Here is a 24,446-nt window from a genome sequence, read left to right as displayed (position 1 = left end):
CTGTCTACCAGGGTTTAAGTAAATATCTGCCTGGGTGAAGCTAAAACTACAAATAGCTTTGAGCTATAGCTTATCAATGACTACAAAATCCTTTGACTACTGTTAAACGTCAAATACCACATGTAATAGCATCTTCTAAACATGTATGTTTGCACTTAAACTCAGGTACATTGCGGTGATAAAACAATCTGTCTGATGAGCCGTGGTGTTTTCGCACTCGCTGAACAACTCCATCCTCCTTATTTTACCATTGCGAACATGCGATGCAGAAATCCAGCCACGCAACACAGCACTCGTACTTTACAGGGAACAGTAACATTATGACTCATCGTCCCTGTGTGTCTGGCGCTCTGCCCCCTTCTTAATGTTGCTACAGGGAGAGCATCAGGAGGCTAAATATCCCTGCTATAAAGCCTTTGTCTGACAAAGTGTCATCGTCATAGCTCATCATTAATAATCTAATAGTGTCAGAGAAAATGCGTGTGCAGGTATCATCAGTAAAGATGATGATGTGTTGTATTATGTGCTTTGCCCTTAGAGTTTGACCGGTATCTTCTTTGCATTTTGAAGGCCATTCCTATAAAAGAAAAATAACTTATTATTGATATTTAGAGCTGATAATCAATATATCTTATAATGTCCACACAGGACTGATATAAGAGTATCACGGTCACTTAAAGGGACATTTTATGAGAATAAAGTCATAACTTTAGACATTTTATAGTGGCAATATCAGAAGATCAGTCTGTCGTCTGTCGCCTGCGATAAAATGATTTAGTTTTATTTTAAGTTTCATAAATAACAAAATTCCTAATCTTTTGTCACATTAGCTGCATATTATCACAAGTATCAGGACTTTGAAAAGACGGAGTCTATACTGAAGAAAGAATCACACAGTGGAGTAGGGATGGGGGGAAAAATCAATTCAGTTACAGATTTTAAAAAAAACAACATATTTATTGGTTTTATACGGGGGGATATATGGGGGGAGCAACATCACCCCAGAGCATGTTGACCAGCTCTTGTTTTTGCACAAGAATCTAAACATACCCAAGCACTAGCTTTGCATCGGCTACATGCAAACAACAATAGCCTACTTTTTGTTTATTTCAAAGTTTATATTTTAAGTAAACTTTTATTCATTCTATTTAATTTATCTTTTATTTATTGTTTAAAAGTAGCCTAAGTGGCATACATTTCTTAATCTGTCAGTTTGTGTGCAGTTGACAGGGGCTATACAATAATAGGGCACATTTTTATTTATTTTCTCTATTGGCTGCCCGGCAGTCATTAAGTTAATGTTAATATTTGAAATAAAACTGGTAAAGCTCTAAGTGAATTTGACTTTGTTGTATTTGAAGGAATGATTCAACATTTTTCCATGGTCCAGTTTTAAAAAAAAAAAATAACCAAAAGAAATCCCAGGGAATCGTAATATCGAATCGCAATACTTACAGAATCGCAATGCCCACAGAAATCGCAATACATATCGTATCGCCACCTAAGTATCGTGATAGTATCGTATCGGGAGGTCCCTGCCGATTCCCGTCCCTACAGTGGAGTCTGTTTTGTGGAGGAGGAAGTGTTGGTAGTGGTCGGTGTGATATTTAAAGAAGTTTCTCAAGAAATAATGAGATTGTTAATAATCAAATTGGATCCAGAAGTCGTGGACCTCTAGCAAGCACGAGTTCTCCTGGCTTCTCATTTCCTTAAAATCATAATAATATAACTTCTTTTCCCTAAAACTCTGTCTTACTACGGTGCAGTGGTAATAATCACACAGAATCACAGTGGGACATTCTTCATATCAGAGATGGATACGATATCTGGTGCTTCAGATGTGAAGCTGGTACTAGAATGAATTTAGAGCTGAAATCCTTCACTTCCTACAGCAAAGATGGTGTTGAGTTGTTGTGGGAGGTTGTGTGGAAGCCTGCTGCTTATTTTATAAGCCATCACAGAACTTGTAAAGTGCCAGCTTGTGAAGACACCGTTAGGCTTAGACTGTGCATCAAAAACTGAAAACATGCTGTGAAATGCTTTCATTGCACTGCCTCTGTTTGGAGCAGGGCACGACGCAGTTAGATAACAAGAGCATCACTTACATCTCCGGAATTGACTTATAAATGAAATACAGTGAAGCTGGACACCCTAAGTGAAAATCTCACTGCTCTCTGCACTTGGAGAACTGCCCGGCAGGAAGGAGAAAGTCGTCGGTGAACTGTGAACCTTCGACGGCTGCAGCGACAGAATGTGCTCAGTGACACACATGGTGTCTGCTCGCTCACTGCCAGAGAGGCTGCATCAGCAGCAACAGCAGCGGCGGCAGTGATGAGCTGGTGAGGCGAGGAGTCACGCCCGAGTCACCACACAGTCACCTCTCCTCCCTTCCCACTGCAGATGCCACAAGAGTATCAGACTTTCTTTCTTTTTTTTTCTCCTAACCTTTGCTGGACTTCCTCAGAAATGAGGCAAGTTCCCACAAAAAAAGATCTCAAGACACCATCAGATGCTATCTCAAGCTATCTCTGATTGGTGGAGCCCCCTGTTACTGAGGAAATGTTTACCACCACCAAAATCAAGTTGGCAAGAAATGAGGAAGAGTCTAAAAGTGAAAATCACCAAAACAAGGATCAATTCCATTAGTCAGTGTAAAGGGGTCATTTTCAATAGTTAATGGGATGAATGGTTACTTCTCCCTTAAAACAATGATGTACAGTCCTGTACCTTTGCTGCCTTTTGTTTTTAAATATTAATAGTTATATAGTTATTTTGCTCAGAATCAGATGTTTAATGATCATGATTCATCTCGGAGCTGGTTGACCTGCATCCAGACTTAAAACTTTTTCTAAGGATTTTCTGAAACCTCAATGGAGAAAATGAATGGGAAATGTACTTCTGTAGCCAGAGCTGTTCCAAAAGTGGCCGGCCAATGGTATGCTCTATACCAGCATGCATTTTGTTAATATCCGGCAAAACATGCATGACTTCAAAAGATCCTGAACAACAAACCATCACACCTGCTTAACACAACATACCACCCATTCATATTTGAACTCTGACTAAAAAGGCAGTTGAGCAATCATTTCCATTTAAACAGCATCAGCAGCGTATTGATTCAAAGCTCCATTCACTACAAACCAGCCCCCACATTACTACTACTTGCCTCTGCATCGTAGTCTCACTACACAAACTAGACACTTTCCTGCATGAAGGCGGCTGCACGCCGAGCAGCTAATTAAGGACAAAAAGGTCACTGCCGTTTTGCAATTCATCATTCACAAAAAAAAAAGCAGAAGAAAGGTGGGGGATCATTACAGGCTGCAGCAGCATCTGCTGGAAGACAACGTAGATAACTGGTTATGGTTGAAACACGTGAGTCTGCCCTCTGATTGGCTGATTAATATTGCATGGTGTTTTTTTGGCAGTATGGCGTCATTATCATAAATATTCAGGGTTGAGCTGCAACAGTGTGTTCCCTGTATGTGGAGGTGTGGTTTTCATTAGAAACGAAGTTACAATGTATCCGTATGTACGACATCAGCTCTTATCATATGAAATAACTCTGCTCCATCAGGACTGTGTGGCTGTGGTGAGACCAGTGACAGCAGCTTGGCCCTGAGCCTGGGTCATTAGATTCTCATTCTAAAATGACTCAATTCTGATTTGTGAACAGAAATACATCACAGCCAGTTTTTCATTCAGTTTAGATCCATCAGTATCGTTTTCAGCCAGAGTGCTTAAAAAAACGTACTGTCCATTACCTGCCAGTGATCTATAATCTAAAGGAGAGATATCACTTTCGGATTTGATGTGTATATTTTAAATGTTGTTTGTTGTATTTGTTTGTCTTCATTACAATGAATAAATACCTTAAATAGAAGAATTAAAACAGAGTTACAGTCAGGAACAGATTCCAGATGAATTCTAAAGTTGCTCCATGTCCACCAGGAAAGTGAATCCCCCTTTTCTTCCTTGTTATATTGAACCTACTAATTCCACAAATGTCAGTCTGTATGTAGAGCGAACTTCTCGAGAACCGTTCATCTAATGGATTTCACACTTTGCATGTGTATTGTAAATGGGCAGAGGAAGTGCAGTGCTTATTTTGATGCGATTCTGACACAACTAATAATATACAAATTGCATAAACAGACGAGCAACATAGAAACTGCAGCAGTCAAAAATGTGTTGCTGTTTCTCAACGATCAGTGTTTAAACATAGACAGAATATGATCATATTCATATCGTGATTTTATCGACACTGAACAATATGAACAATATTATCTAGATATGATATTGCTCAGCTCTGTAGTTTCACAGTCTCTTACAGGGACGCTGCCAGGGAAAATGAAAACAGGTTGACACGAGCATCAGTGTGGTGATCTAGCACGCACACGCACACGCACGCACGCGCACACACAGCCTGGGATGAGGGGCTGCAGAGACATGGCTGAGGGGGGGGGGGGGGGGGGGGGAATCCCTGCACACATCCCACTGTACACCGGTAAAGCATCTGTTCATTCACACCAGCCTGACGCAGCACAAACACCGCGTTCACACGTCACCCCCCCCCCCCCCCCCCCAGCTTATCTCATCTGTCCTGCTACTGAGGGACCCCCCCACTCTAATATCAGTATAAATAGATATACCCGGATGAGAGAGGGGGCTTCATCTCATTGTGAGGTGCAGCTGCTGCTTCTTCTTCTTCTTCTCCCTCCTCCTCCCCCGAACCCGCACTCCCCGCAGCAGGAAGCACGCACCTTCCTCTGAGAACAGAACGTGGGGACGAGGCTGCGAAGAAAGAAATGCGCAGATGTACGAAGTATTTACCTGAGTGAGGGACGGTGTCTTCTTCTTCTGCTTCTTCTGCTTCTGCTTCGTTTTCTTCTTCTTCTCCTTCCTATGATGATGATGCTGCTTCTTCTTCTGCGCTCTGCTCCACGGTCCTCCTCAGCCTCCAGACCAACCTCCTCTCTCTATCTCTCTCTCTCTCTCCCTCTCTCTCTTTCCCTCCCTCCCTCCCTCCCTCTCTCTCTCTCTCTCTCACTACTTCCACACAATGCATGCCGGGAACGTGAGGGGTGTAGTTCATTGATTACCGCAGTCGGTCCGTGAAGCTCATTGGCTGACAGCATAATTAAGCGTTTCTCGATAAAGGGACGGGATAGGATGTGATGGGAAAAAAAGAGAAAAGGGGAATAAATCCTAAAAAAACAAGAATATAAATAAAGGCATTATTATTATTATTATTATTATTATTATTATTATTATTATTATTATTATTATTATTATTGTAGTAGTAGTAGTACTAGTACTATAATATATACAATATTTGAATATTAGATTTATCTTAGAAAGAAGGATTTTTTTGTTTCTATCATTTATCTTGAAAGGTGTTGGACAAGAAAAACCAGTACAATAGTGAAATTAAAATAAAAGCAAGGTAGAAAGTAAAAAAATATATGTTTATGTTTATTTTAATTTTTTTGAAGAAAAATAGGAAATCAACATTTACTTCAATTGTGTTGGATTTGTCTTTTTAGACCTGAAACTCCTGCATGACTAATTACGACCCATCTGACAAAAAGATAATTCATGCAGCAAACATCTCTGGTAAGCGGAGTGATTGAGATATCTGCCAGGCTCGTATCAGCAGAGGTAAATATTAGATGATGGCACTCAGGCGCAGAATGAGAACACGTCGACCCACAGCTGTCACTGATGTAACGGTGTGTAATAACAACATCATTCATCTCTTCTAACCCACAGTCTGCAGATGTAACGCCACTGAACAGCTCTCTGGTCTGTTTGATGAGCAAGTTAGGTGCCAGTGTATGGTTGAACGTCCAATTCATTCAAACACCACACTGATACATGAACAAGTAGTTTAAAATTGTAATTTGGCAAGTTTGTTTGGTATCAATTAATCAATCAATCAATCATCAATCAACTAAACAATCAATAAAAGTGTATTTGTATAGCCCATGCTCGCAAATCACAATTTGCCTCTACAGGTTTGACAAGATGTGACATCCTCTGTTCTTAACTCTCAACAAAAGTGAGGAAAAACTCCAAACAAAAACCTTTATCAGGAAAAAAACACAGAAACCTCGGAAAGAGGCGCAAGTGACTGATCTCTCTCCCAGGACGGACAGAGGTACAATAGATAGCGCTTGTAAAAGAGCATGAAGAAAATAACAATGTTTAGAACATTGGTGAGAAAAGACGGTGTCTAATATAGAGGGGAAGAAGTTTAAAGTAAATGGCTGCAGCCACAATACAGGATCTGCAACACTAAAGCACAAGAACTCTGGGGAAGAAGTCAAGTCAGTGGTGACAGAGGAAAGAGAACCTCAATGCGTCATGGGCCTGCCGACAATCTTCCCAAATATTTACCAATATCTATACAACATGAGCATTTGTAACCCTCCCTGCATTCTACCTTAGACAGCAGGATCACTAGCACAATAGGGAGAAATCATTCAATTCATGAATGAACGCACAAAGCTTGTGTTGGTGATAATAACACTTTAATGAGACGCTGTGGTCCAGCTTCCAGCCCCTTGGAGGCAAACACGTTCACAGATGCTGCGATAGTGACTAATTAATTCAACACTTAATGTTACGCAGCAGTTTGATCCTCTGAGTCACATATTCAAGGATAAATGTGTGAATCTGAGTATAGCTGCTTCATTTCAGCTTCAGTCCTTCTTTTGGTTTCAATGAGAATTCCAGACAGAACCAACTCTGGGCCATGAATGTGTTAACTGCTCCCTCATCATCAGTGAGGCAGATGATTACAGTGATATTTTTAGTTTTCTACATTATAATTTATGATTATATTAAAATGCAATCAGTTACTGAATATGAATAACATGCCAATTTTCATAATCAGTAGCATAATCCATTTGATTAAAAATGTTTGATCTAGTCTGAATACTTTCTGAATTAAAAATATTTCACCTAACACTAAATAACTTAACTTAAAAATGTCCCTTTTTAAAGATGTAGTGGAAATAGAATAATATATCCTCGACAATATAACTATATTCTTATTAAACTTTAAAAAAAAACATAATCTGGGTTCATGGCTACGATTTCGTAATCTTAAAACTCCATAATCCTTAATCCCTTAATCAAAGGTGTATTCTACAAAATACAATGTTTTGTATCTAGAGCGCAGCTTGTCTGAACCCCGAGAGAGCAAGAGACACAACAAGACGACAGCCGCTGATATTTTTGGGAAATTTATATGGCATCAATTATTTAAGTATATAAAAATGGGGTGAAACGTCATTGTTGAAAGCTAAGACTGACTCACTATTGTCTGAGTGTGTTTATTCACCACTGACTCTGGTTCCTTCTTTCAGGTTTGTGATCTCTCAGAAATGTTGTGATTAACAGGAACAGTAACTACTTTTTAAAAAAACTGCCCTTAATACTGAGCTGATCAACAGGTGCTTCATTGATCCACTGAGGCTCCACATACAGAGATAGCATATAGATATGCTTACTCTCTTATTTCCTTCCCCACAAACATCTCAGAAGCTCAACAAAAACGTCTCCTGCTACCGGCCAATTAAAGATCTGACTCACTTCCACCTACCCTGGGGTAGCATTCTTCCATCAGCTGGAACTAAACCACCATGACTCAGCAGAAACATCAACACCTCAAACACCAGGAGGGACGGACACACACACACAAGGGAGTCATTTTTAATTCATAAGCTCTTGCGATGCAGGAAAACCAGATTTCCCGATACGCAGAGGCCTGGAAGATCCATTCCGACTACTAGGAAACAACAGCCAGGGCAAGACACAGCGGCACACACCAGACAGGAAGTGGCTGCTTAGGCTGGTTAATGTCAGCGGCTATTTACTGTCACTGGGTGGGCTACTGCATCCCGCAGGGCACAGCTGAATTTACCAGAGGACAGCTCCATCGTAATAGGCAGCAAACGCATATAAAGCACAGGTGGTGGAGAAATGGATGCAGTGGCTGTGACAGCTCAAATCCATTTTCACCCTTGGAACTATGTCATCTTCTGTATAGCAGAAAATGACACCTGTATGTTTTGAACTAAAGGAGAATAAAAGTATTGTATTAAGACCCTGGTGCTTTGGTAAAAAGGTACCGAATCTACCAATCCCAAAGTATTCAGCACTACTCATGAATCCACTCACAATATTATCATGCATACATATTCTTCAAAATTTAGATAGCAGTTTTATTTTCAAATAAGAAAGGACACCATAGGAACAAGATGTGAAATCAGCCCCGAACAGCACCTGACCAAACTGGCATTCATTAAATGTGGTGACTTAAGTACTATCATAAAAACAGAAACAGAAAGTTATTTTGTTTGGCAAGGAAATGTAACACGGAAATATTCCCCTCCACTGTTGGAAGCATTCATTTAACATAATGTTTTTGGCAAACTTAAGAATAAGTCAGTCCAGTATTTATACCTTTGTTTTTGGTCTCCTTCCACTTCTGAGAGAAATATCTGCCTCTTCAGCTGCAAAATGCAGAGATGCAAAGTGAGCTGAATGCTAAGTGGTTGAGAAGTTAAAGCAAAACAGCAAACTGAAAGACGCTGTTGTGCAATAGGAGTAGACTTGACGTTGGCTAATTAATAATAATCATGAAATATGATTATTAAAATAATAAAAATTATCTATCAAAAATAATTAAATTATTAATTGAAGATGATCAGTAATCAAATAACAATAAAACCACTAATGAGAAAATAGGAATTATCAATTAGAAAGTACAAGCTATCAATTAACAATGATAAGGTTATCAACCAAGAATAATGAAAATAATTAGTCCAACACAATAAAATTATCAATTTAAGAATAATACTATCTATATTAATAATTGAGAAAGGGGGGCACCACCCTGGTTTCCCAGGGGCCAACGATGTCAAGCTATAATTATCAGTCTCATAATGATAAATGTCAAATTAATAATGTCAATATTTTAATATTAACGATTACTTAATAAACAGTGAAGGCTTCTAAGTTCGAGCACAGGCGATCATAATCCAGCTGCAATCACATACATATGCACAAATAATCACAGACTACAGATACTTTAATTACAAAAGTATTTATTAAAAAGGGGAAATAAAGTTATAATGTTATTCAATGATTTATCATTTTAACAAGCTCCAATATTTCAAAGGTAAACACAGCAGCAGCACTTATCACAATTCAGAAAATACATGGACAACCTGCGGTCTACCTATGTATGTCTGTCTCTATGTGTGTGTGTGTCTGTGTCAAAGTGTCTCTCTGTGTGTGTGTGTCTATGTGTGTGTGTGTGAAATAAAGTTAGTGTTATTTAATGATTCATCATCTTAACAAACTCCCATATTTCAAAGATAACAACAGCAGCTTATCACAATTTAGAACACGCATGTAACCTCTGGTCCATCTATGTGTCTCTGTGTGTGTGTGTCTGTCTGTGTCTATCAATGTGTGTGTGTGTGTGTGTGTGTGTGTGTGTGCGAGAGAGAGAGAAAAAGAAGGGGGTGGCGATGACGCGTAGTGACATCACATCTAAGATGGAGGCCGATCATGATTCGTGGAATCAAGGCCTAAAAACTCTCAAAATGGCGGATTGACTACAAAACAAGATGGCGGAGCCGTTATGAATTTAGAGCCAGGATGGGAGGAGAGAGAGAGCGGAGGCGTGGCAATAATAGACTCAAAATGGTGGGTTAACTTGCGTTATTCAAGATGGAGTCTATGTTAATGACACCATGTGGCCGGAGCGCACACTGGTGGTCGTCACATGAATTACACAAAGGAACTTTTAGACAAAGAGAATTCTTATCTCTGCTTGGCTTTGGGGGCCGAATGGTTTCCAGATGTGTTCAGCCTCTCTAAGCATAGATTTAACTATGTGACATGACCTGTATTATAAATACAGGTCAGAAGTGTGTATAGGTCGGTTTAGAAGGAGAGAGAGAGAGAGAGAGAGAGAAGACATGTAAGGAGAGTTCAAAGAAGCTCTTAAAAGTACACGCCTGAGATGAGTTAACTGTGATTCACCCCTCAGCCCTCAAGCAAGCGTTGTGGGCCGAGGTTCTGATCGGTGAAATCACTGCAGACTCACACAGACGTTAACAGTGCGTGGCTGGAGGCTTTCCTCGCGGCCTCAAGCACTAACACAAAACCCGGAAATGAACCGGAAGTAGCGGCTCGTCGTAGCCGGCTAAAACAATGAGACTCAGCGGTCTCGCAACAAATACAATCAAATGTTAAATAATATGCTACGTATCAAAACTAACATCTGCCCAGATAATCAAGTCTTACTGTACCACCCTCGCGGTGTGTCTGCACCTCGGCGCGAATGTGTCGGGGGCCAGTGAATCACGTAGTCTCTCTCACGAGCGGAGCTCCTGGCTCGGCCGCTGGACCGGAAAAGGAAGCGAATTATTCGTGCTGCCTTGACGGAATGAAACTTCGTCTTCTTCTGTAACAGCGGAGAACGTGCTGTTTTACAGGAACGGAGTGGATTGCCTCTTACTCCTCAGCGGGATGAACGTCGCGCTTCTGCAGGGGACGGCTGGTTTGAAGCCGTTTGTAGATCGTTGGAAAAAAGAAAAAGTAAAGTCTATGGAAGTATCGGAGTCCGTCCAGCGGGGCACTTCCTGTTTCGATGTCTAATCGCCTCCTTAGTTACTGAGTCGTGTGGTTAGACCTCTTGAGGTCAGAAGACAACTTGAGCAGCGTGGAAAAGAGACGGACAAAGAGAGTCTCTTAAAAATACCGAGTTAACTAGTAGAACCCCGGAGGGGTTCTGTTGTTGCTTGGGCATCTGAGTGAAGAGAGAGAGATTTCTGTGAGCTCAGCCCTTTTAAGTCATGTCTCAGGTGACTCCCCCCTGGGAGGAGGGGTCAGGGGTCAGTGTGGCCCTCCAGCCAATTGAGTTGTCAGGATTTGGCCCCCAGGGGCGGGCTTACCGTGGGGGACCAGGACGTGATCTTTTGCCACATGGAGATAAGGGCCCATGCTGGATTTTTAAATGTTAGGGGTTACCCGAGCCTGGCCTAAGGTTTTACGACCCTTTGTTCTAAGTCGGATCACTGGGCCTTGCCCAACAACGCCAAAGGGTCGGTGCAGAGACGTGTGTCTGCCTAATAGAGCCACCAGCTGGAAATGTGGAAAATAATTGTAAGGCTCTATTCCATCTATAGACTCTATAACAAGATGGACGAAACAACAGCTCCCCAAAAGTGAAGCCGAATTGTCTGAGTCACCACCTGATGGCTGGATAGTTTCAGTCATAAACCTTTCCTCCAAGATTGCTCCTGTCATATTTGTTTCATCATTCTGATTTTGAAGAGTTCATTTTTCTGTTAAGTTTGGCTTAAATAAGTTGTTTGAGGCTTTAGAAGTAAAATGAAACACAACATCGACAGCAGAGTCTGACTCCCTATTGGTCAGAAATGAGCAAGATGGCAGCATTTTGTATCCAAAATATTTTGGCTTCATTTCTGGTAAGCCGAAACGCACAGTCCATTTGTATATACAGTCTCAGGTTTGTCAGTACACCTACAGAGAACTTGGGGGAGAACTTTATACCTCAATATGTAATGTTGTCAGTAGTGGGTAGTAAATGTGAGATTTGTGAGGGAAGTGAGAGCTGTCTGAGGGTTTGATGATTCTCTGTGCATAGTTCAAAAGCAGCTAAATGGGGAAAAGAGAAACGCTTACAGGTTTAGTGTGTGTAGTTATGTCTTAGCATTAAATATACATCACAGTCCGGCAATTGCAGGCAGAAGATATAAGGTAGAACAACCGTAGTGACATCCCATCATGACATGCAAATGTAGGGAAACACAACAGGAGGTGGATGCTAGTGTATCGTGTGTGTCTGTGTTTGGGGGGGTGATTTGCAGGCCTAATGTCTCATGTCACAGGAAGCACCAGCAGCCATATTGATCATCATTCATTCCCTGCCTCATTTCACTAAGAGCCCCGACACGACCGCTGGTGGCATTTTCAATTCACTTAAGAGAAAGAGAAGAGAGAGAGAGAGACAGAGAGAGCGAGAGGACACAGACATTATAATGTGAGACAGTTTTCCATTAAAATTTACATTTATTTTTAATGCACAACAGTGTCGACGATACAATATTTTCAGATACAAAGGAATCATACTGTAAATGACTACGCATTATCTGTAGGTTTCGATTTCAATAATCAATAACTGCACACTTTCATTGTGTGAAACCAAAACCATTGACATTTTGGGAAAGAAGCCATCGAGTTAACTTTTGACTCGACGAGAATTGATTGTCGCCCTCTAATGTCACTGTGCAGCAGCATCTCTTCATTTCATGAGGACTTCGTAAACCATCCATTGTTAGCATCTTTAATCGGATTGTAGTGTTTAACATTTCCTCAGCACATCTATCAGAACTGCACTTGTGTTTGTTACTTTATTAGTATTAAAACAATGATGGTTACAAACCATTTTTACGGTGTAGGTGTGGAAATTTAAAAAAAATGTGTATACTGCAGAAAAAAGTTAAATGTGTGGCAAAGGTTGAAAATCTGTTATACCAATGAAAACTAAATTAATCATAATGTTCTCGAAGCCATGGAAATTGATGCAATGAAAAACTGCGAAAGAGAAAATGGAGACTAATAGCGCCTCCCTGAGCAATTAGCACCATCAACCGTTTACAAATTATTAACGTTTGCAAATCACTGGTTGATCAGCTTAAGATTTAATGCTCACCCGGTTACTGAAAATCAACTTGACATTTATATTTCCTGGTTGCCCACTACTATTTCTATCTATTTGGTTTATAATTTGAGTTTGACCAAGTTAATCGACGCCTCAGTACACACTTTAAAGTTTCTTACCATTTTAAATCTGTGCACCAAATTATCCAAAGCATTCTGCAGGAGCTCTTTCCACTCTCCTCTCATGTCAAACAAACAGGATTCTCCTTTTGCATGATCCATTCACTTCACCTTTGCACCTAAGCAATGACACAGGAATCAGAGGGTTTCTTTTCGGGTAGAGATGAGGACGATGGTGAGCGTGGGTACTGGAAGGTGGCTGAGTTGGAATTGTAACTCAAATTGCTGGGTTGGTTTGAAGCTGTGTTAGAACTAGCTGACGTGCTGCGTACCAATGAAGGTGCAGTGGTGACGAACGGGTTGGTAGCCGGCGGGCGTCGTACTGTATTGCTGGGCTGGTTTGAAGCTGTGTAAGACTGAGCTGATGTGCCGGGTACCCGTGAGGGTGCAGTGGTGACGTACGGGTAGGTAGCGGGCTGGCTGTGTACTGTCTTGATGCCTGAGGTCTTGTACTGCAGCAGGTACTCTGGGTAGATTTGTTGCCTTTCGAACACGACGTAGATAGACGGGTTTGTGACGTCATCTACGCAGCTGTCGTAGAGGTTGGCGGTCCTGCCGTCCTTGGAAGGAGGGCGGCGGTAGTCAGAGGAACCTTTGGTGAAGTCTCCCACCAGCACCCGTGAGATGAACATGGATTTGACGTCAGAGTCATCGGTGTAGCTGTGGGAGTATTTGGCGTCGCGGGCAAAGTAGCTACCTGTGTTTGGAAACAGAGAGATTTAGGTTTTAGTATAAGAAAACATTATAATGTATGTGGAAGGAGACTACAGCTGCTCATGCAAGTAATAAATATGGTTACAGGATGTTTTGTCACGTATTAATTATCATTTTATGAGAGTGTAAAATGTTCATTACTTCCCAGTGCCCAACATGTTCAACACCAAAGATAAAAAAGTTTGAACCCTTGACAAACATTTCTTCATCGCACCTGTGCCGAAAGCGGTTCCATGAGTTCCACAGATCCTCCAGTCAAAGTTGGTGAGGCAGATGGCATCCACGTGTACGGAGTCAGTGCCATGGAAGAGATTTTTTTCTTGCACGTCGCGTCCACCATTATTGGTCCTCATCTGAGTCTTCTGCCTTTGTTTAGGAATGAAAAAACAGTATATCTAGGGTCGGTGATCCAACGCCTCACATAGAAGATGGCCTACTCAGCTGACATCCTCTGACCAACAACAGTTTAAATGTGTCTTTAAGTTTCTCAATGTCTATATCAACACTGACATGAGATGCGTAAATTAAGGAAATGTATATTGATACACTTTAAGGTCAGATGTGTATACAAGTACTTAGAGCTGCCATATACTTACACCACATGTAAACAGGGCCAAAAAGTAAACTGAAAGAGAAGTTATGTCACAGCAGCAGCGATCTAGTTACCTAACTGAAGCTGATGTTGAGGTGTGTTCCACTTTTCATTTGCAAGAAGAACAATGTGTCAGTTCTACTTTCAAAGGTTAAATAACAAGACAGTGACGGGGACCAGAACGGAGGCAATAACAACAAAGACATTAAACTCACAACAGATCAGAGGAAGTGTTTGACTGGTAAGTTCACCATACGTACAACTGAAAGCTTTCCCACAATGGTTTGTTCTGAATCCTCTCGATTGTGACGATGTCAAAGCCTCTCATGGTTGTAAAGAACATAGCTTGGATCTTCATAAATTCCTGTGAGGTGCGCTGCAGGGAGACTCGCTGGAGAGCAAAAAACAAACAGCACAGAAAATTATCTTTTCCAAGTTCTATTTAAAAACTCAGAGGCAGCAGTGTGAACACAACTTCGTCAAATCATCATCCTTTTTTAATTTGATAGGGCTTTTGTTGTGTGTATATTGTTTAATTGTCTTTGATGAACCCAAATAAAAAAGACTTAGTTTCAATAAAACTACAAAGGAAACAAACCGTGATTGTCTCCAAAAGATTCTACTTTTGTCTTCTACCAAAACAATTATTGAACAAACTGCAATTTGACTTTAAAGTAAAAGCCCAAAGTAAGTTTCGTTGTTGTCATGCTTTAAATTGAGTTGAATTATCAAGCTTTTATTTTTGAAAAGTTGTGAGCTTGGGTCTGAAGATCTGAAGACGATTGTTTGAGGAGCAGTGTGTAAGATATCTAAGACTCTCAAAAAATGGGATACAATTCTCATATCTAAGTTATATTAACAATGTAGAGAGCCTAAAATAAAATATATATTTATATAAACAGTCGCTATTGAATCATATCTATCTAAATCATGTTTGTTTCCACAGCTTGCATCTGCAATTGATCACTTACATACAAAACTGTGATTTCACCTTTGAAAGACTATACAAAAAGAATGAATGAAAAAAACCTATGCATTCACATAAGAGCTGCAAGCAAGAGAAGGAGGAGCCTTTCGTCCAGAGGACCCCAGGTGAGGAGGATTGGGTTCCTCCTCACCTGCACCATCCACATCAGAAGTGGGTTTTTTTGTATTTCTAGTAGAATACAAAGATTTGTTCAGTTGAAAGATGAGGTGTATTCAAAAATACCTTGTATCCTGTTGCGGGAATCTGTGTCTTGTCCCAGTGGTCTGGGATAGCAAGAAAGCTTGGTTGACCCAGAGGCCTCCTGTAGACACACAGCAAACAAAGGTTAGTTTTTCCATGTGGATGAAATAGGCTGACACACTATAGATTTGATGCCGTGCTTACCTGATTCTCTTTGCTCTGACATCAGCTCCAGAGACGAACCGGGGCCGTCTCCTCACGAGTCTCTTTGTGCTATAATGGTTGTTTGTTTGTATCATGTCTGAGATTTGAAAAAGAAAAGAAAAGATATCCTTGTAATACCACCTGACTATTTCATAACTGTTTACATCATGCTCATTTGCATTATGTCTGTTTACCCTGGAAACTGAGCGAATATGACTGTGAACCAACGATAAAGTCCACCACGTCTCTGGGGTTGGCCAGAAACCTCTTCTCCAGCTCACTGCTTTCCATGTCTGCTGCGGGCTGTGTTTAACACAAAACCAATCTCAGGTTTAAGATGAACAATCAGGAGCAAATTAGTCAGTACCAGGCCAGTATTTAACATGTCACATGCATGCGCAACAAATACACATATATATACATAAATGTGTGGGTCTATATGCAAGTGTGTTTCATGTGTCCTATTGACAGAGCGTCACATCTCACAGACAATTTGTGTTGATTTGTTATTAGCTTCTTCTCAATTCTAGTATAAAAGCAGTATGGTTTATTTGAAAATTTGATTCCATTATTCATGCATTTATTTAATTGGTGCGGGGCTGTTGGACACAAAACACAGTAACACACAAACAGACAAATAAGTGTAACAAGGGAGTTAAATGTTGAATTGAATCTATAAATAATATCAATGAAAAAGTAACACAATAAAAAGATGAGATCATTGATTTTGATGGGAGCTGTTCCTTGTCCGAGCTGGAGGTCTAAGGACAGAGAAAGTGGTTTGCTGTCCAGATAGTGAAGCCCCTTGAGGCAACGTTTTGATTTGCGAGGTCGAGATCTATAAATAACAGTTATTTGACTTGACTCTGCTAAATTGTAATATTCTTTTCACCCTGGTTCTGCTGTACGTCTATTGAGAAACACAGTCACATTCATTGTAGGCCCCCCAATCTGCCAAAACTGCAGATTTACGCCATAACTGTCCACGTGCTGGTGGAAAATACTGATATCTACAACTTTAAGTGATGTTCTTATGGGATGGGTAAACCTGGAGGACAACTGATCAGCTATAGTTGAAGCAGCTCCACCACTTTAAAACTCATATTCTGCTCAGAAGTCCAATGTGGTGCATGACAAATTTTAAATTGATGGAATACGGATACAATCTGTGCTGCTGCTACTAATCTCTTCCCTCAGAGACGCAGCCACACAGCCTCTCTGCCTCTTTGGATTTGTTTGCATGGATGTAGACGCATAAAGGAGAGGATTAAAACTTTAATGGTGAGCAGCTCCAGCGAGAGAATACAGCAGGGACAGAAGAAATGTCTACTGTAAACATAAGACGGGGAAAACAGACTATAACGAACTGCTGGGTTACGTAAAGCCGCACTGCTTGTCAGTTCAGTGCGGGCTTAGTGGATCGTGAGCAGTAAAAGAAGAAGTGCAAAGTTCAGTCCTGGTGTTATCTGTGTTTTTACTGACTGTGCTACAACAGTGACACGACAACCGCCAGAGTCTACATGGACCACAGCCAGTGCAGCTCCGATAATTGAGTATGCCATCAGAAAAGTATTATAATATACATAAGTATATATAATTTAAATATAATCTCACCCCAGACTAAGACTGAAGTGAAAAGTAGTGATTAATGGCCACTAATCGAGTAATATATAGCATCATGTATCGAGCTGGTAGTAAGATTGAAGAGCCATGAGGAGAGAGGGCAGCACGTCTCAGCCATGTCTCTCTGTCAATTCTATTCCTTATTATTATCAAAAATATCTGAATATCACAGACAGGTTTGTATTTGCCGGCATTTGAACAAACCCCTTTGAACAGCAGTTTAGCGTCTATCCCATCATTTCCAATGGCGTAGTTTACTTTGTGCTTGGGTGTGTAAAATGTACTGGTTGTTGTAGCTGTAGCATCAAAGGAACTTTACTGGCATTTTTCTCACATCCTGACAAGGAGTCTAAGTCAGTTACTCACGGATGAAGCGTACACGTTCCACTTTGCAAACTCATCCTCCCAGTACCAGATCCACTCGGTGGTGTGGAGGTAGGCCGGCTGAGCCAGAGAGTTACAGGTGGAGAGTCGTCGTACTTTTCTGGGTCCACAGGTCATGATGTCAAAATCTACAGGCTCAGTAGTACCACTATTGAAAGAAAAATAAAAGTTATAGATTAAATCAAGTGAACTATTGAGTTACACCTATGTGTTAGATTCCTGAAACATCTCACCATCACAGCGCAACGCAGAAAAAGGTCTAATTTCATCTATATATTATTACTTTTTCTTTCCGTCCAACACGGCACACACAGCCAGGGTAGACCAGGTGTAAGAAAAGCATCTTCCCAGAATAACCGAACTATTGTATAATCCTATTGGATGTGAGCTGAGAGTACCTGTGTGTTTTTTGGGGGTCACAGAAGTCCTTTTCAATATCTTCATTTTTGGGCAGGGCGGTCCACTCTATTCCCTCTTTGACCTGCCACCTGTACGGCATCTTGTCGTGATGTCTGAAACACTTATCTGAGGACATATCGGTAATATGAACGGTATAAGTGATGCCTCATCAAAGCCATGAGCAGGTAAAGCACCAGCGAGTTGATGATGTTGATTTCGCATCGATTACTCACCCTCATGTTTACAGTGTCCTATGATGAAATGCATACAGATCTCGGTTTTATCTGAAGGAGACAAACAAAATGTACAATGATGTTTCGTTTTGATTTGAGACAAAAGGTTGAATTTATCCTGCAGCTAATGAAGTTTACCTCTGCCATAGTTGCCCCTGTTCCCCTGGTAACCACCTCTGACTCCTGAGCCTCTCATCTCTCCTCCGAAGCCTTCGCTCTGTCCCATATTGCTAAAGGGATCTAAGTTATCGAACTCAGCGAGGAGGTCACCAAAGGAAGAGGATCGGTGCTGTTGGAGGCCACCCAGGTTTCCCCTGTTGCCCCGGTTGCCCTGGTAACCACCTCTTCCATTGTCACTGCTCGCATAGTTGATGGAGGAAGAGTTTTGTTGTTGCTGCTCACTGTTGTCTTCGCTCAGTCCGTCTTCGGTGTACAGATCTAAGTCGTCGAAGTCAATAAGGTGCTCACTAGTGGAACCGGATGGTTGAAGTTGTTCAACACCTTCCTGGTTTCCCCTGTTGCCTCGAATTCCCATGTTGCCCCGAGATCCCCTGGCGCCCCGAATTCCCCTGTTGCCCTGTATTCCCCTATTACCCCTATTACCCCTGTTGCCCCTGGTTCCCCTGTTTCCCCTGTTGCCCCTGTTTCCCCGGATACCGCCTCTCCCTCTGTAGTACTCGCCAGTAAAGTTGGCTGCAGCATGGCCGTCACTGGTAGAAAAGCCTGGTTGCTGCTGTGGACGATCTCCCCTTTGGCCAGGCAACCTTAAAGCCTCTTTATTTTTGTAGACGAATTTCAAGGAGTTGATCATTTCGTCAGGCACATCTTTCTCCTTCAGGATTTTCAGTGGCTGTGGAGCACTGAAGTTATGAGTCCTGGAGCAGGTGCAGCTCGCCCTCAGGTACCGCTCACAGATGTGCAGTCTTTCGCAGGCAACTCCGGACTGACACAGGCCAAACATGCCATCGCCGTTGTTGTAATCGTGACATATCTGTCAGAGGGAGGACGAGACAAGAGGAAAAGGGTTGCTGCATCAAGTACACAAAACCAATAATGATTTATTTCAGTGAACAACTCCTTTATGTTATCAAACTAAACATGAGAGCTGATCAAGTCGACAAACTGGTAACTACGTTTACATGGACTCATACAATCTGACTACTAACCCTATTCAGAAAAAGACAATCAGCCTGATCATGGTGTTTACATGAGTTGCTAATATAATATTCCATTCATATTCCCATTCTCATGTTACAGAACATAATCTGATTATGACTCACACCAGTACGTTTGCCAGGTGTAAAAGCCCAATCTGAAATAGCTGCATGTACGATTCTACCATGCACCGTGTTTTCTTTCTTATTTTGCAAAAGCTACAACTTTCTACTTGTTAACACCCAGGTCATGGGTCGTGGAGCTGCTGGTAACTGTCGTATGTCGATGTTTCCAAATCCGTTGAAATAAGAATAGGATGGGTACACCTTGTGGGTGTTGTCAGACTTACATTAGGCGTGAGTGAGTGGTCGTTCTGCAGCAGCAGTGTGCACAGCTCTGTCCTGCTCAGGCTCTCCACTTTATGCTCCCTCAGTACCCTTGCATTGTGGTCAGAGTTCAGCTCATGGGAGAAGACGCATCGTCCCCTGTCATAAAACAACAACACACAGAGACCCAGAGTTTGATTGTTAATATACAGTGGACATTTCTGTACAAAGACCACTGGAAGTGGGGGTTCTGAGGAGGCTGCACTACCACCTACTGGCAAGGGGTGTAACTGCAATGAAAAAAAAGTTTACATTGAAACTATTTTCAAAATTTTTCGAAGTAACATTTTGAGAGTAGTATAGATATGTTTTTATTTTTTCATATTTGATTACATTTTTAGAACATTCAGTGTATTTCTTAGACAAAAATGTAGAACGTGACGTAGGCTAGCTAATGTGAGGTTCAGCTTCTGTCAATTCAAATCATGAATGTTGCAGCTCTGCATATCATTTGATGCCATTATACAAACTGTATTCAGGGTGTGACTTTACTCCTTACTCTAAAAGACTTATCATCAAGGTTAAATGTCACCGTTTTATCAGAGCTGTGAGCTTCAAAGCGTCTGTGCAGTGGAATGTGGGAGTCTTGGCTGACAGTCATTATGTTTCACCTCAAATAATTAATTAGAAACGTAAGATTTGTTTTCTATTTGAACATACATCAGGGTGATCAATATCTGAATGACCGAAACCATCTTCAGAAAAAAGCACGTACTTTGACTTTAAGGTTCTGTCTATGTCTCATCCACTAACATGGAGGAGTCTGGGTGTATGGTCTACACGGCCGACGGCCACTAATGGAGCCAGCAAGATGTTTTGGGCTTCACTTTTTTTGGGAGCTGTTTGTCATCAATCTATAAGCACCGACAAATGACAGGAAAACTGACTCAAACTGGTCCTATTAAGGAAAGAGTTTGGAGTCTTGGTAAACACATGTATTTACAGCAAATTTGTAATAAAAATTAAACATATAAGCTTAATTTGGCATTAAGCGTGCCGTTGTGCCCTCCTCTTTATATTCAGTCTAAAGTTGCAGGTCACAACTGTTATGATATTGTTTGCCAACCAACCTGACAGCTTTTTCTGGAGTATCATTCTTTAACTCTCCACCAAAGGGCGTCAATTCCCCCACAGAATCAGGATATTCCATAAATTGTGTTTTTCTTAAACTTCATAAACTTTGAACCTACGTTAAAAAAATTAATCAAATAGAAGATCTGATAAACAATCACTTTCCAGCTGTTATGTTAAAGCAGTCCTACACCATGGATGCAGACTTTGAAATGAAAAGTCAGGAAACGTCAACTGTCAAGGCCTTTAAATCCAGGGCAACTCGATAGGCAGCCATGATCCAGTAAACTGGGACAAGGAAACGAGCCTCTGCCGATTCAAAAACACACTCAAGGGGACGATGGCTATAATCTGACCAATACTAGTTACTTTAAAAACAATTCAGGTATCTGTCGAGTACAATTAAGTGCACAACAACAGAACAGTTTGAGGTTTTTCCTTTGAACCTCAAAGTGGCCTGTTGTTTGTTTAGACTCAAGTGTAAACTAACGTGTTGTTTACCTGAACAGGGTGAAGGAGCAGACGCCGGTGAACAGGACGTGTTTACACAGGTGGAGTTTCGAACAGGTCCCCGGGCAGTCCTTGGCCCTGCACAGCCTCAGCCAGGTCCTGGCCACCACCACCTCCTGGCTTTCTCCTCCTCCACCTCCGCACAGGAGGAACCTCTCAGTCCTGATGATCTGCGACACATTGGCGGAGCCCACGTTGCACAGGTCCTCGGTGTCCACCGCTCCTCTGTTGGCACAGATGAACTTGAATATGTCCGACTCCTCCATCTCTGTCTGGGCTTTGGCTGTGCTCTGTCTGTCTCCCTGCAGAAAGTGACGTACAGCCTTCTGCCTTCAAGGGGGGGAGGATAGTTCACTGTCGTTTCCGAGGAATGGAAACCGAAACTGAACTATTCTCAGCGGGGACTGATGCTGCAGCCCCGAACCCGTCCACCAGGGGGTGTCACGGTGTTATAGGACTTCATACAGACTGTGGTTTTCGTTCTGTCGTAACACAGATATGAGAAATGTGTCTTATTAATAGACATGTTTCATAACTTATTGCAACGATACATAGCAAAGGTAAATGTGTAATTATTACTATTATTATTTCAAATTAAATCATATGAAAATATATAAAAACCCATATATGTGTACATATTTATACATAAAGTTTTGAACTTCTTCTTACTTTTTAGTGTTATGTGCCTGTCAACCCGCTGCGTCTATCTATCTGTCTCTGTATCTGTCTGTCTGTCTGTCTGTGTATGTCTATCCACCTGGGGATATAGAACATTGTTTAGATATAATAAAAAATATTGTAGTGTCATTTTAATGCAATTAACTTACTGAAAAATGTCAACTCCATAGACTATTTTAACTGCTTTAAATTCTTCTAAACCATGTGATATCAGTAAAAGAAACATGAAATCTATTTTTATTCATTAATCTAAATGCTCTCTGTATTTACTGCTGTCCGTTTTCTCTTAAAGTGTCTGATTAACGTGTGTCTTTTTACGCCAGGCGTGTAGGATAACATTTGTCACTTTGTTAAATCTGATTACTGTAATCCCATTAATGTAATCTGTCAATCCTAGTTTCTAAAAAAAATCTGCCTACTTCACAGACAGAACGCATCCTGCCCACACTTTGTCACGTTTTAGTGAAAACACTGAATCTGATTCAATGCATTTAAGGTTTTATTCTCACACAGATAACATGGTGACTAATACCAGCTGCACCAAGGAGAGAACTAAAAATATATTATTTTTATTTTGCAGCTCAAAAACACAACTAAAACTAAAATGCATTTTAAAAACCAGGGCTGGGAGCAGCACTGTGCGGGCCCGAGCACTTGCGATTTTCCAAGCAAGGAAATTGATGGAAGTGTTAAAGTTAGTGGAATATTTAAAGAAATAGATTTTTAAAAATATTCCTTCTGCAGCATATTCCTCAGCCATATGTCATCGTGTCCATCCAGTTATTTATATGTGATGCTGCCAACTATAAAACAAACAAGCGGCGATGAAAATATAAACCTTGATGAAGGATAAGTAACATGATAAAATAACTTGTAAAACATGTAAGTCAAATCATTGATCAGTCTGTTGAAACATCAGGATTCATCATCCATCAGCATCACTCATCTGCATTTACCTCGGAGCTCATTTCCCATCAGCCTCATTGCTTCCTGCCCCCAACCCCCTCCTTTGAGAATCTATACATGCTGGAAGTGAGTTTTCCATAATTCTCTTTTGCCCTTTACTCCCTCCGCCTGTCTGCTGTCACCAGAGACTCTGATGCTTTAGGTTTCATTGCCGTGGAAGAACAGCATTCTTTCTCTTCCTGTTTGGTGCTGTGAGGCAATCCAGACTCACTGACCTGGAGACTGACCACAGTTAAGCACAAAACTCACAGCCGAGCATTATAAGATGCATTACACATTAACAAGAGGGGTTTAGTTTGAGTCCAGGGACACTTGTCATATGTCAGATGCTCCCACAGGCCACGAGGGGTCAGTCTGATGGTGTCCGTTACCAGGTCTCAACCCAATGAACACCCATGGGAAACTTTAAACCAACACTTTTGACAGTACTCAATGCTGATTAATGTTTGGACCCTAAACATCTTATAAATGCTCTTTGTTGTTCTTTATACTTGTAAATGTCCTATTTTCACAACCAGACAGAGCAACATAAGCATTCATGTTGAGTTGAACACTGGGTTTACAAAAAAACACGAGGTTGATGGGAACTTGAAGCAAAGAGAGTATATTAAGATGGACGACGTGTCTTCACTTCCTCCCACTATCCAGAAATTGAGCAAACATATCCTGTATACGAATGCTACTATCTTCTGGGGAAGACATCATTTGGAGCCAGACTCTGTGCAGTAGGATCAAGGGATGAGCTGCAGCAGCAAGGTCCCGCCTATACATGCACTCATCCAATTGTGAGGCAGTCTGAGCTGTCAATTATGACAGCTCAAAACATCAAATAATTACAAACCAATGATTGGAAAACACCACCTTGACGTACATCTGAGTGATACCTAAAACTACAAGAAACTATCTTTAAAATGTATTTGATGTGTATTTTGCCCATGTCCTCTTCGGGGACCTTTCCCAGTTTAAACTCTGACCTTGTCACCAGTAGACCTCAAATGGACAGGTCAGGACAGACACACATTTGTTATTACTTTTATTCTAATTTCTCTCCATGATAAGGTTAGGCCTTGTGTGCGTGTGTGTGTGCGCGTGCGTGTTTGATGGTTAAGGTAAGGGGCTAGGAAACTAAGTAAGCCAATGAGTGTCCTCACCAGGATACTACAAGGTTTTTCGTTGATGTTGTTCCCTCTTTAGGACCCGTGCAGTGTTCTAACAAGAGGAGCAGCGCAAACCTGTGTGCGCATGTGTAAGTGCATGTATGTACGCGTGTGCGTGTTTGTGTGTGTGTGTGCGACCTGCTGCGATTTCCTGCTTCGGGTTTCCCTTTAAAAGGGGGCAAGGCTCAATGCTGGGAATTCACGTCATTTCGCCGTTTTACACACATCCAGATCAATGAGAGAGAGAGGGAGGGAGAGAGAGGGGAGAGAGAGAGGGGAGAGAGAGAGAGAGAGCGAGAGAGAGAGAGAGAGAGAGAG

General features: G+C 41.3%; 1 protein-coding gene across 1 annotated transcript; it reads right to left on the bottom strand.

The window, feature by feature from the left end:
• Positions 1–12,097: 12,097 nt before the first annotated feature.
• On the bottom strand, positions 12,098–21,688 carry LOC133014334 (protein mono-ADP-ribosyltransferase PARP12-like). Its single transcript, XM_061081542.1, has 12 exons — positions 21,319–21,688; positions 19,710–19,845; positions 18,344–19,196; positions 18,206–18,256; positions 17,972–18,098; positions 17,556–17,721; positions 15,761–15,869; positions 15,567–15,663; positions 15,405–15,483; positions 14,455–14,585; positions 13,817–13,968; positions 12,098–13,585 (listed from the first exon to the last, which is right to left on the bottom strand). The coding sequence occupies exons 1-12, from the start codon at positions 21,591–21,593 to the stop codon at positions 13,008–13,010; spliced, it is 2,754 nt and encodes a 917-aa protein (XP_060937525.1). The 5' UTR covers positions 21,594–21,688; the 3' UTR covers positions 12,098–13,007.
• Positions 21,689–24,446: the final 2,758 nt, after the last annotated feature.

Source organism: Limanda limanda, chromosome 1 (assembly GCF_963576545.1).
Source record: "Limanda limanda chromosome 1, fLimLim1.1, whole genome shotgun sequence".
In the NCBI taxonomy this organism is placed as follows: Eukaryota; Metazoa; Chordata; class Actinopteri; order Pleuronectiformes; family Pleuronectidae; genus Limanda; species Limanda limanda.
Note: the sequence above shows the minus strand (reverse complement) of the source record. Positions and strands in the feature narration are given on the sequence as shown.

Bases quoted from the DNA above. Each gene is read 5' to 3' on its own strand.
- LOC133014334 (XM_061081542.1), bottom strand. From the start codon at position 21,593: ATGGAGGAGTCGGACATATTCAAGTTCATCTGTGCCAACAGAGGAGCG. The intron at 15,664-15,760 runs GTAAACAGACAT...TTCAAATCTCAG, and splicing joins ATATTCGCTCAGTTTCCAGG to ACATGATACAAACAAACAAC. The intron at 15,484-15,566 runs GTAAGCACGGCA...GTGTGTCTACAG, and splicing joins GTCAGAGCAAAGAGAATCAG to GAGGCCTCTGGGTCAACCAA.